Below are 13,482 nucleotides of genomic sequence, written 5' to 3'. Positions count from 1 at the left end.
CATCTTGAGCTGAAAAGGAGGAAAAGGCATTAATAAGAATAATGGTATGTATTGCTCAGAATAACAGTGATGACCCAGAGGTAAGCACTTCCACTGGGTGGAGTTACTAAAGTTAGGATGTAAGAATTCTCTCTTCATACCATTGTGGGGGGGGGGATTTTTAGTGGGGTTTTCCTATTGTTTGCACTCTACTTCTCTTAAAATCATGACAAGATTTCTCTGCCTTTCTGCCCTTGAAACTGCACTGAATACTGCGATCTCCACTTTGGTTCTTTGTGGTTCTTTGCCTACAGCTACCCCAGGGCATTTCATGTAGAGATATGCGTTCCATAGACTGAGCAGCTGTTTACAAGCAAGAGACACTTGCTAAGCAACTGAAATGTGGGAGGTGGGGGTCCAACCCCAGAAGGAAAAGACACGGGTGGCAGCACAAGTCAGCATCAACTACAGGGCAGCCCACGGGCTCAAGTAAATGCCTCAGGTCCTCAACAGAGCTTGTTCAGAGCTAGAGTGCCACACAGAATTACAATCTCCCTCTTCATCAACCCCCAGCAGCACAGAGGTTGAAGGTACCTCTCTCTCTGTGTAGTCCACACATCAATAGCCCACTGTGAAACCTAAGTGCTATGGGCAGTGGTCATTTCCAATATCACACGGACGTCTTACACAATACTATTAAATGGAGCTGCTACTGGGCATTCAGGCTAACTGGTGGTTTGAGGCTTTCTAACACAGCGTCTTTCAACAGAAAATAATGACTAAAACGAAAAAAAACCTGAAGAAAATGCTTGCTTCCCATAATGAAAATCTTAACTTAAAAAGATTATCAGTCAAAAAGGCAGCAAAGCTTTAATTTTCAATTATGATTCTGAAAAATAAAAGGCTGTCATAGAAATCCTGGTTCAGGCAACTCACTTTTGCAAAGATGGTCCCACAGACCAAAGCTTCCTACACAGTACCTGGAGTACACAAAAAGGTTGTGTTTTTCAACTAAGTTCAGTAAGCTTGACACTGGCTTTCTTTCCTCCCCCCCTCCCCATTTCATTGTTTCTTCACATTTTTATAGCCCTCTTCCACTCAAATAATTCACATTTAATTTTTGCTATACATAATGTTTCCTTTCTGCTGGTCTATTTCTACCTTAGAACTGAAATTTGGTCCCTGTATTTCCACGTCTTCAATTACAGCTCACAAGACAAAGTTCTACTATTTTAAATAAAGCAGAACTAATTCAGAGCAGTGTATATAATGAATCAAAATAGCTAGCAGTGTAATATTTAAAATAACTGAGGGCTGCCTGGATTATAGCAACATTATTAGCATGTGATTAATAAGCAGTTGAAGTATTACATTTGCTACACATTTGCTAAGTTATTTTATCTTGCTTTAAATCTCAGTGGCAAAGTTTCAAGCCATAGTTAGGAGATTTGCTTTATTCAGTATTACGTTGTTAACCCCACCATCTGGTCAAACAGCTGAGGGAACTCAACCATATCAGGGGGGTATGTTTCTCTGTTGGGAAATATTTGCCTTACTGAATTATGAGATGGTTACTAGTTTCTAGTTTATTACAGTAGGATTAAAAAAAAACCTAAAAAATCCAAATACTTTGTAGATAACCGGAGTTTGGTGGGCCCTGTATCTAGATATTACTTATGTAGGCAAATAAGATAGCACTTACTTGAGGACCAGGCTGACCCTGAAAAAACAAGAAAAAGAAAAGGTTATGGAAAGTTATGGCAAGGATTAACTCCTTAAATAGTAGAAAATAGTTACAGTCCTTTCTAATAAGGAGATAATAAAAAATATAGTAACTGTATGAAGTCAGATTTTTGACTCTTAAGTCTATATTGAATTTGAAAGTTTTAGTTCAAACTGATGAACTTTCTTGCAACTGATTCTAGAAATAAATTACAATAACACATCACTGAAACTGCATTTGAGAAACTTCACATTTTAGACAGTCATAACAATTTAGAAGCGACAGAAAGACCTAATTTAACAATTGTCAAGTGAGAAAGAATCCACAGATGCTAAGCTGATTTAGAAGTAGGTATCGGGCTTTTTTTCTCTATTATGGCTCAGCTCCATGTTTCAAGGAGGTGCTAATTACTGGTTATTGAATGAGCAAAGTCTCAGAACTGGAAGAACACATTGTTAAACAAACAACAGTCTTCCTTCCTTTGCTACAAGCACCACAGTTCTAAAGTAAGTATAACCAAAATTTAAACCAACCAACAAGCCAGAAGTAGATGAACCTTTGTCAGCTCAGCCCAAGAGACAGCTGATGCATTTCCTCTCTTATTTATCAACATCCCCTTTAGACCAGTCTAGGAAACTGGAGAGGCACCCTTTGACCACTGAGGAGCAGTATGTATCTCTTGTTGCTGCAAACCCTTACAGAGAAGACTTCCCATCAGTAAGGTCCCTAGTCTAGGACAGCCAGTGAAAGTTAGCAGTTATTTTAGCCCACTTAATAAAAATTATTGGCATGAAGCAGGATTATGATATCAAACTGTATAGTAGCTGTGACTATGAACTATATCACCCAGACAATCAGCTCACACTGTAAGACAGAGACGAATATTTATATCTTTCTCTCTATAAAGAGAGAACTTCTTTAAACTCTTAGGGCTAGCTTAGCTTTAAGTGTTTTATAACACTTTAATATTTCAGTTGAATTGAACTACGTTTCCTTCTGTTGACAAAAACTGAGCATGGAGAATTCTTCTAAGTCTTATAAAACCTCTTCACTTTAGCTAGGAATTACTGCTACAGAGAGTGGAAACTTTTCTGTCCGAACATCAGGAAACACTTTTCTTACTGTGGAGATACCCAAGCACAGGCACAAAGGAGAGTGTGGAGTCCCTATTCTTGAAGATATTCAAAAACCATCTGGACATGATCCTAGGCAAGCTGCTCTAGATAGCTCTGCTGGAGCAGAGAGGTTAGGCCAGATGACTTTCAGAGTTCCCTTCCAACTTCAACCATTCTGTGATTCTGTGTGATTTTAAAGGTGATGGGGGAGAAAGCATCAGGAATTGCTTACTGATGCAGTATTGTTGGTACATAAATTCATATAAATTATCTAAACTGAGGTCCCTGCATACAAACTTTATATATAAATCTTAGAATACATTTGCTCACAAGTACATCTAATGTTGTAATACATTTTGGCTAAATCATTAAAAGCTGTCTCCAATGCACACATATTAAAAAAACCAAAATATGATGGTTTGAAATTACCAAAATGTTGCAAAAAAAGTTGATTTTAAGTGATAGAAGGCAAATAAACAGAATATATACATATATATTTAAGCAAAGAGATTTGAAAAATGACATTTTCTTCAGTGTAAGACATAAAGGCTGCTAATTGTCCACATGGTACATGCTGTATGTATGATATACAAGACATACACACATAACACAAACATATCCTGAACTGAATCTGAGGGTTGGAATCATGCTCCCATGAAAGTATTCTCTACTCTCAGACTCAACAACATTACCAGTTTGCCTCTCTGTTATTGTGCATTTATAACTACTTTTCTGCAATATAGAGAGAGGAAGCTAGAAAATCAATTTTTATATGACAGTGGTTTTTTATGCAGAGAATTCTATGAGATATTGGGGAATGTAGCAGTTGCACTGCTCTTAGTTTACATAAACTGTCAATATTGTAATTATCCTGCACTTAGTTGCAAATGCATATGATGAATACAGAAGTATTCTTAGCAGGATTTTTTTAACCTCTTGCCTCTGAGCTCTTTTAGCATGGAAGGATCTTTACATTAGTGAAGGTAATTATTTCATCGTTTTTACAAAGGTTTCCAATCCTTCAATATTTCTGCATGCTCTTAGCTACTCCTTGCCCTACCAGCCACTGCAGTTACCGTGTAATTTTCCCTTTTCACTAGTGATCCAGTGACACTACCCAGAGGATGCAGCAAGCACTGAATTATGGAACTCATCAGCTCTTCTTATAAAGGTACAGGTAGAAAGGCATCAAAATAGTGACCTTTGTGATTGCAAAGGCTCACTGTCACACAACAGCAATTCAAAATGTGGGAGACAAAAAAGGGTTGTTAATTTTGCCTTCTCACATTTTTGTATGTTGTGAAGGGGTCAGGAATAAGGCTCCGTGAGTTACTTTTGTGTTCATTAAAAAATCCTCTAACATATATTCAACCTGATATTATAACACATTTGAGCAAGCTCAATATCAATTCATCTGTTTGTGTTCCCAAAACGACCCTAGGACTGCTGAAATCCAATGAACCCTTGGTTCATTGCTGCATAAATCACCTCCAGTTCATGTTACTTGTGGATTAAAAAGTTTTAGCTGGAAGTATTTCTCTAAATTTCAGATAACAAACAGGGTGAAAATACTCTTAAAGAAAAGTCAGCATTACTCTGATTTTTTTTTTTTAAATGAACATCTCTTTATTCAAACCTGTTACATACTCTAAAATTCATTGATTGTAGCTACCACCTGACTGCTGGTTTTTATATGCATTTAGGGATCAGTCCCAACACCAATAACTGATCAGGTACTTTTTCATTGTTGCTGCTTTGAACCTCTGGATCATTACTCACATACTTAATTATCCATACTGAATGTTGATTTTTTTGTTGTTGTTTTTGTTTTAATCTCCACGGCTAAGGTGTGTATAGCTGCATAATATGTCATGCAGGTTTCAGTAAAATCTTCAGAACAATTTTCCCTTCTGTATTTCTATTTACTAGCATAATACACTCTTTTGAGGTAAAGAACAGGCTTACATTTGGCAGCCTAATTACCATGACGGAAGCTCTTCCACTGTTGATAGTTAATCCCTTCCTAGCAATTTAAGCTAATATTAGCTGCTGATACATATATGATACTCAAACAAAAAAGGAAATGTACATGGTGTGGCTGAAATTAACAGGTAATCTATCAATCTGCTAAAAGAGGAGATTAAAGAAAAAGCCTATTGACTGTATGCTGCAAACTTTGCAGACAAGTTACTTAATAGTGGGAAGAAACTTCAAGGAGCACAGCAAAAGTCTTAAGAGGAGAAAATGAAAGTTGACACGGCAAGTTAACAAGTTGAGCTTGAAAATGAGATGGGGCTTGTAGTAAGTAAAAGTACAGAAAAGAAAGTATGTATCCAGGGTATCAGTGAAAATGGCTATTCTGGAAAGGGAGGAAAAGGGAGCAAAAGCAATAGCAAGAAGGTGCAGAAACTGGATTTTCACACTTTTTCCATGGTGTTAAATCTTTGAAGATCTCAGTAACATAAACGTCCAGGCTCATACATCCAAACGTGTAGCTATACAAATATACACACAAGTACAAATGCATTAAAAAATGCATTGTATGAAATTAAAGGTTAATTCTAACTTAATTCAAGCAGCATATCCCTAAAGAATATCTCGAATATCGTACAGATGCAGTTATTATGAGACATGACGCTGTTCATACATAATCAGCAAACAAAATCCAGATAGAGAAAACACAAAAATTAAGAATTTGTGGAAAAAGGAAACCAGCAAGAATCACAGGTAAGTGGTCAGAAGGGATATTGTGCTCTTTGAAAAGCCCCACCGAACTACACCTGTGGAGCATTCTCTAGACAGAGCACCCAAGTAGGAACATCTGTCTTCCAATCTGATTCAGATAGAAAATTATAAGGAAACAAGAGTAGCACAGCTAACCCCCATTTTCTTGGATAGACACAAAAGATGAAGCAGCTTTTCAGCAATATGTTGAAAATCCATGCTACTAGGGTTGAAGGAAGTTATTCTGAAGGAAGCCAGTATGTGACTAATATACATTTCAGCGTGAGTAATTAAAAGAGCAAAGATGGAATATATGCAAGACCTAAATTACACTGGTTTTGAACAAATCACCTACCAGCTTTCCATCCATACCAATCGGGCCCTGGGATAATCAAAAGTCAAAACAAAATGGAACAGTTAAATCAGAGAAACACTGAAGATGAGGACAAATATACAGACTTAGGGAATACTGTGGACTTCAGAAGATGAATAACTCTATGTCAGCAGCTAAATTCAATATCTTAAAGATATTTTGAGAATGAAGGCACAGAAAAGAAACAGCAAAAAAGCAGGCCTAAGACAGAATTGATTAAAAACAGCATGGTGGGAAGCAGCCAGCCAATAACTGGTGTTTAACAAAAGACAGGTTCAACATGAAATGAAGAATTGTTAGTTTGGCAAATCACAGTGGCCCAACATAATCAAACATATGAAATAATGCATCTGGCTTGTGTATTTTCCTTTAAGTAACTGAGAAAAGAGAATAGATAGCCTATTTGCTGAACAATTTAGTCATATGGTGGCAAGATGAAAAGAGTAAACGCTTCAAATCTCATAAGTAATACTTACTTATAGTAGGTAATGATGGTTAGTAAGAAACTTTAGCTCATGCAGTTCATTTCCACCTACACTTTGTCCAAGAAGTCCTGTGCCTTATCCTTCTCTCTTTTTTTTTCCCTTGGGAAACATGGAATTTTCCTCGCTGATACCTTACAAGTTACTTATTTTCTTCAGAGTCCAGAAGCTGGTTCTAGTTATATAAAAGCAAATTATACAAAGGATTTGAAGTGGATGTACAGTGTTGTAACTAAGTAACTGGTTCTGTACCAACTGCCCATTTAGGAGATCAGAGGAGAGGAGAGGACTAGAGAAAGCTGGATTAATTTTAAATGTTTTGTTTATTTGCTATGTCTTCTGACAATATGCAGTCAAGTTACCTTTCACTGACAATGGAATAAGAGCAGGCAGAGTGGTGTTTTTCTGCAACCTAACTCCTCTTTTAGGCTGAAATTGTGAGCTCTTAGGTTATTTGCCCTATGCAAATGGAACACTATTTCATGTCTGCTGAAGAGAAGTTTTCTCTTAAATGCAGCCAGACTTTCCCCCTGGAGCTTCACAGGCACCCCTCTCAAGACTGCCTCTCCTAAGCATATGGCCCCTTAGGGCTGATTGCTCACACTGCTAGATTTGGATCACTGCTGCTGAGAAGACAGCACATAACATATTTGCTGGTTTTATGCTGATCCATTTTAACCGCTCTCTGTCCTCTTTCTAAGCACTACATTGGCTTGTGAGCAAAAATCAGCAGAAAAGTTTAATCTAAATCAGGTTTGAAAGTTCTGCTGACTTCTTCACCAAGGAGGGTGCATTCCTACCTTTAGCACTATTACCAGTACGTACTATAGCCACATGAACAAGTCAGTTCAACCAGCTATCAAGAAAATAATAAGTACTATGAAAAACTGATGCCATATGATCTAGTGATTTCCCTAACTATCAGTCTTCTCCAGGCCTGCATCCTGGACTTTGCCGAAAATTCCAGACATACTCAGTATGAACAAGGACATTGTCAAACTCATTATTTTTGGTACATTATTGGCTTTGTAAGAAGCCTGTGCGCTAACCTACTTGTCAGATCCAATAACAAGTTACTGTGTCTGGGAAGCCCTACAGGAATAAAATGCCTTACCTCTCTTTCCCCCCAGCTCTTACTGTGGTTTCCTGTCACATCATGAGTAGATGACATGCTGAGAGTGTAAAGCGGGTCAGCAGCATCTTGGTTGTCTGCAGGGCCACTACCTTATCCATGTGCTGACATCCTAGGAAAGTTTGTGACTGTTGGGATGATCTGCAGTATCTTTCAAATGTTGTCTCTGAACAGTCCTTCCCTGGTGGCAGGGAAGAAGAAAGCAACACTTTCCAAAGCACTAAAACAGCACAGCTCTTATTATGTTTCCTCTACGCCTCTTGATCCCACACACGCAGCACTCATAAAGCACTTACTGATTTTCTCATAATTATTTAGGAAATTTCTAAATATGGTACTATACACCCCAAAAATTAAGGCATCTGCAAGTTATTAGCTTTTCCAGATTTTTTTCTAGCACTGGGTAATACAGGATATTTATCTAGTAATATTTACACAGTCTGCTGCAGGTACAAAAATGAAGGCTGAGCTGAACCCTGGCTATGAATAAATTTTCTTCTGGAAAATAAACTACAGATATTACCAGTTAAAACACTCAACTGTAAGGTCGTGGTAAGTATATAAAGTTCCCCACAGGGCTCTGTGGACCAGCAGCTAACTTTAACTGTCAGGTCTGCTGCAGACTTAGCCCAAAAGATTTAATTATTTTTATGATGAATGAATACAGAAAAGAATTATGCAAGTATTTGTAGAAAGAAAATTATGGGGTTGAACTGTTGGCTCAGAGGGACCAATCAACAGCTCTTGCATCTGTATCAAACTTATATTGTGAATATAAGCACTATTTTCAGGAATTGTTTCTTTATCATAGGAAAAAACCCCACTACTTGGGCTCCTTTAAAATAATAGGTGTTCTAACTACTGTTAAATTTTTGCCTGTTATTTACTGATGCTACATAACTCCTGCACTTGAATTACAGGCCTATAGGCAACACCTTGAAGAGGCTCAGAAAGAAGAATTAGAAATTCCCAACAGGCTGAAGAGAAGCATCTGCTCACAATGGAAAATAAGAGGAATTTCTCCCATGACTCCATTTCTATCAGGGCTATTTGGTCTGAAGCCTCAGAATGTCTTCTGGGATTTGCTTTGTAGAACGGGAGAGGAAAGGAAAACTTGATCAAGACATAATGCCCTTCAGAAGAAAAAGAAAACACTGTGAAACAGAATAATATTCTTTCATTAGAAAAATACTGAATCTTTAACAGCAAACCATGGTAATTTCCTTCTTTCCTCAATTACTTCTTTCTAGTGTTAGAAAGAGAGAGAAAGCACTTTTCAAAAATGGAAAAAATTAGAATCTCCACAACCAATGCAGGCTGGATGAGAAAGATGAGCTGAAATAGTGCATGAGGTTAATTCAGGATGCACTGAGAAGAATCCTATATATGACAATATTTATTGAGGTTCATTACATGATTGCATTGGAAGTCTCATGGAACATTCAGCGTAATTTTCATTCATTTTAGAGAAAGCATTCAAGTCATAGTCTGAATATCTTCATATCTCTGAATATCTTCAGAGCTGTGCTATACAGTTCAAACTACTTTCTGCTTTCTCCTATGAAATAATTGCTACTACAGATTAGCAAGTAGTTTTTGACAAGTACCAAATACATGGTCTTCTCTAACATAATCTCTGTAACACATTTTAGAAAACTAGATGAACAATAAATCATGAAAGAGAAAGGTATGAGTAGGTTTATATAACACATGCACACTAAATACTGGTTTGCTTACTGTAGATACTGGAGAGAATACTGATAATTTTTTTTCTGGACAATGCATTTCCTTTTAAGGTTTCTGCTATGACTTTTAAAAGTACACAGTGGCTCAATGTGCTGGGTTTTGCAGTAGCTGGAGTGGGGCTTTGTTTTGTATTTCTCTCGAAAACAGCGCTGATAGCACAGAGGTGTTTTTGTTACTGCTGATCACTGCTTACACACAGTCAAGGCCTTTTCTGCCTCCAGTGAGGAGGCTGGGGGTGCACAAGGCTGGGAGCAGACACAGCCAGAACAGCTGACCCCAAGTGACCCACGGGATATTCCATACCATACGGCGTCATGCTCAGCATATAAAGCTGAGGGAAGAAAAAGGAAGGAAGTTTACATTCAGGGTGATGGTGTTTGTCTTCCCAAAGGACCATTACATGTGACGGAGCCCTGCTTTCCTGGTAATGGCTGGGAAAGTGTGGAATTAATTCCCTGTTCTGTTTTAACTGTGTGTGCAGCTTTTGCTTTAACTATTAAGCTGTCTTTATCTCAAACCAGGATTTTTCTCACTTTTACCCTTCGAATTCTCTGCCCCAATCTCACCAGGGAAGTGCGAGCAAGTAGCTATGTGGGGTTGAGTTGCCATTTGGGGTTGAACTATGACACTGGGTATTTATCTGCAGTAATACATACACTTTTTTTTTTTAATAGAATCCTCAAAAGCAAAGTTATTTGTACGGTAGATTTTTTTTCCCAAACTGTACCCAACTATTTACTTAGCATTTAACTACCTGTCTCATGACCCTATAATGGACAGAGACAACACATGGGAGGAAGGAGCATACAAGTGCAATTTCAGTCTGTTTTTGTGCAAAGTAGCTTCCACTCCTCAAGAATACAGTAAATACAATGTATCTCAAAGAAAAATAGTTTTAATCAGATTTTCACTGCTACACAACATGAGTTGTTTTCCATCTAAGCAGTTATTTTTTTACATATGGGTTACTCTGCAGGTAAATATTTTTAAAAATGTTAGGGGCATTGTTAGAAAGTAAATATGTAAGCAAGTGCATCCAAAACCTTCAGAGAGTTTCTGTCAGAGATAGCAAGAATTATTACTTTAGGCAGCTTTAATGAGATATTCATTTCTTTGGAAAATCCTCACCTAAAAGAAAATATAAGAAAAGATACCACATGTTGAAATTTACTGTGTGATAAAAGAATCTTCTACAAAAAGGAAAAGAGGAAAGTATGGATTATTTTCTTACTCTTCTCCACTCATCCTTCAGATATATGTTTTTATTTAAGGAATACTCATCAGACCACTCAGTTGTGAACCAAGAGATATATAATGAACAGAAAACAGATATGATTTCTTTTTTATAAACTGAAAAAACACCCTCTATATAAAGGAAGGGGGTTTTGTTTGTTTGGCTGGTTTTTGTTTTGGTTTGGGGTTTTTTTCAGAATTCAGAAACTCTTATCCTGATAAAATTATACAACAAAATTATTCCACATTTCTAAACAATCTATCATAACTTTTATTGTTGGACTGCTACTTTCAGCTGCCTGAAAATCTCTTATGTCAATAGACACACAATAGGAGATTCAGAAGAAAACAGGAATCATAGAATCCAGCTTTATTGCAGCTGAATGAGCTGCATGCCAGTTACTCTGTCAGACTGAGTTTTAAAATACCTATGTGGAGGAGAAATAAGAAAAAAAAAAAGAAAAAAAAGAGAGAGAGAAAATCTGTCTCAAACAGCAGGTTTGCATGTCACCCCCAGTAAGTTCAGGTAAGGTGAAAGATGACACATTGCCTTTTCAAATCACATATTTTAGTTCAAGACTGATAGAAGTCAAAAACCCCATCTCTGTCAGGTTTCCCCATCATGATACCATTAAAATGATGGATTTTCATTTCTTTCTTTTTCTCTCCATTGGTTTATTGCAGGTTTGTCAAGGCACAATGTATTAGATTTAATATAGTATTCCTAGCAAGTCTGATGAGATTTCTTTTTAGTGAAGTTTTAGCTTAGAGCTTATGTAAACAATAAGATCATCAGCAAGCTAAATTTCTCTACTGATGAAATATTATTGGTTCTTTTGCAATGTCTGGAAATGATTCTTGTTAGGAGCAATGTGAGCCAACAGTCCAGGTACAGAAGTCACTTGCTCCAAGTCTGGGAGGAAAAAAGTGCACTAAATCAACCTGTAACAAGTCTCTCTGGCCAGCAATCAGGACATTACTGAAAAAAAAACCACCCAAAACCAAATAATCCAGATCATTTGGGCAGGAGAAAAATTTACTGCAAGTAGAGTGAGCTACAAGAGCACAAGAAAGATGAGTTGAGCCTCTCTAAAACCATTTACCTGCAAAAAGCAAAATTACTGACAATGACAAATGAAGCACTACAAAGCTCTTTCAAAAAAGTCAGCTTCAGAGCTTCCTGAATTCTTCCCTCAAGCAGTTTGCATTAGCTAGTACGTGAGACATAAACCTCAGCTAGATGGATCATCACCTGGAGATCGTACAGTAAGAATAACTGTGCTCCCAGAGTAGGGATTTAGAGGTTTAAATGAAGAGGTTTCTTTAAAAACAACATTCATGGCACTGTTAGGCTGCTTGATCTTCTTTGACCAGAAACTTACAGATCCCATCATAACTGCTAAAGACCTCATCACACTCAACCTTCAGAAACAACATCTTGCATCACTTAGACTCATTTAAAACGCTGATGCAAAATTAATCATTCAAGATCTGAACTACTACCCCTCACCAGTAGACTTCACTGATTTTATTTTGATGAGAAAGCTATTCAAGAAAGAAAGAGAGAGATAGAGGGGAGGAAGGGAGGGAAGCAGGAAGGCAAGAGCTTTCTTAATACCTTAACAGCACCATTCTGTAATGCCGGCAATCTCTCACTTGTTTGCAAGCCATGTATTGACTCTCTCATAAAAAAACCCTACAAAATTACCTTCATCAAACTAACAAAGATCTCAAAGCATACCCAGGAAGCACAGAAAAGTCTTAGAAGCAATGTCCTGATAAAACCTGGAGAGTGATGAGTAGGACCACCATGATCAAGGCTCCAGACAAAACCTCCATCAGCCAGAAAAGTAACACCGTGCCTGAGGTAGGTTCTCAGTATTGAGACTTCAGTTCATGAGCATAAAGGTAATCATAAGTTATTCCAATTTATATTTTAATCCATCTGTCCAGTGTAGTGTCTTTTGTACAGAGAAATATGCAGCATGCACATGTAAAGCAATAAGCCAATGTTAACAGTTATCTGTTGAGCATAACTGGCAGGATTCTAATACATATTTTGCTGTTCTTGCCATAGAAAAGAAAGTGTTTGTGTTTTTTATACTTTTTAGTTACTTTGAGTTTCAAAAAACAAAGGCTGACCTGAAGCTAGAATTCCATGAAGTGGTTCTAGTGTCCATATTAACCTAAATTAGATGATGGAAATTATCAAAAATGGAACAAGATGGAAAATGGGAAACAGTCTTAAATTTTTCAAAATAAACCAGAAGTGCCAGGTAGTCTCCAAAATTTTCCTGGAGCAACATTATTCTACATTACAAGACTCTTAGCTTGGAGTCCTTCTTGCAGTCTGAATACTCCAATAGTTCCTTTGCAATTATAAGATGGACTGGTTATGTCTAAAAGCAATTTATGGAAGAAAAAATTGTTCAGAGTTTGGCTATTCAGGGAGTGGCTGAACTACACAAAAGCTCTGCATATGGTAACAATAAGGGAGTACAAAGAGTTCTATGCAAGAAAAATTATAGTCACAGCTTTACAAAAGCATATTTCACAGCTGAAAAATAATTGCCAAGATACGTTTTACAGTTTATGCAGGAGATCTAAAAGGCAGTTTTTTTGTGGTGCAGATGCATTTTTGAGTATCTGAGCACTATGACTGCTCTTGTTGAAATATATATGTAAAAGAACCATGAGAAAGAGCTGGGCAGATCTAAGTTGGAAGGAACGAAAAGACTGTGGGTGGACATCCTTCTATTTATCATGGCCAACACTGCGCACATCGCAAATGTATACAAAAAAAAGGGCCAACAGTGACTGTGAACCCCAAACGGTGGAGTACCTCTGTTGTCTTCATACATCAGGCTAGCAAGATTATTTCTAGACAGTTTTCCTCCTTGTAGCCTATAGGTCTCACCAGCATCTGCTACATTTGTACAGTTAGACCTGCATGACAAATTACTGCAAAGGGAAAC

At 37.4% G+C, this 13,482-nt stretch overlaps 1 protein-coding gene across 1 annotated transcript in view; it reads right to left on the bottom strand.

Annotated features, from left to right (window-relative positions):
• The window catches only part of COL25A1 (collagen type XXV alpha 1 chain), a 306,336-nt gene that overhangs the window by 121,907 nt on the left and 170,947 nt on the right, over window positions 1-13,482 (bottom strand). The window contains exon 5 of the mRNA XM_050338528.1: window positions 1,682-1,699. Coding sequence (XP_050194485.1) covers window positions 1,682-1,699 — 18 coding nt within the window. The remainder of the gene's footprint in view (window positions 1-1,681; window positions 1,700-13,482) is intronic.

The sequence above is a fragment of the Myiozetetes cayanensis genome, unplaced genomic scaffold, assembly GCF_022539395.1.
Source record: "Myiozetetes cayanensis isolate MyiCay16 unplaced genomic scaffold, myiCay2020 scf7, whole genome shotgun sequence".
NCBI lineage: Eukaryota > Metazoa > Chordata > Aves > Passeriformes > Tyrannidae > Myiozetetes > Myiozetetes cayanensis.
Note: the sequence above shows the minus strand (reverse complement) of the source record. Positions and strands in the feature narration are given on the sequence as shown.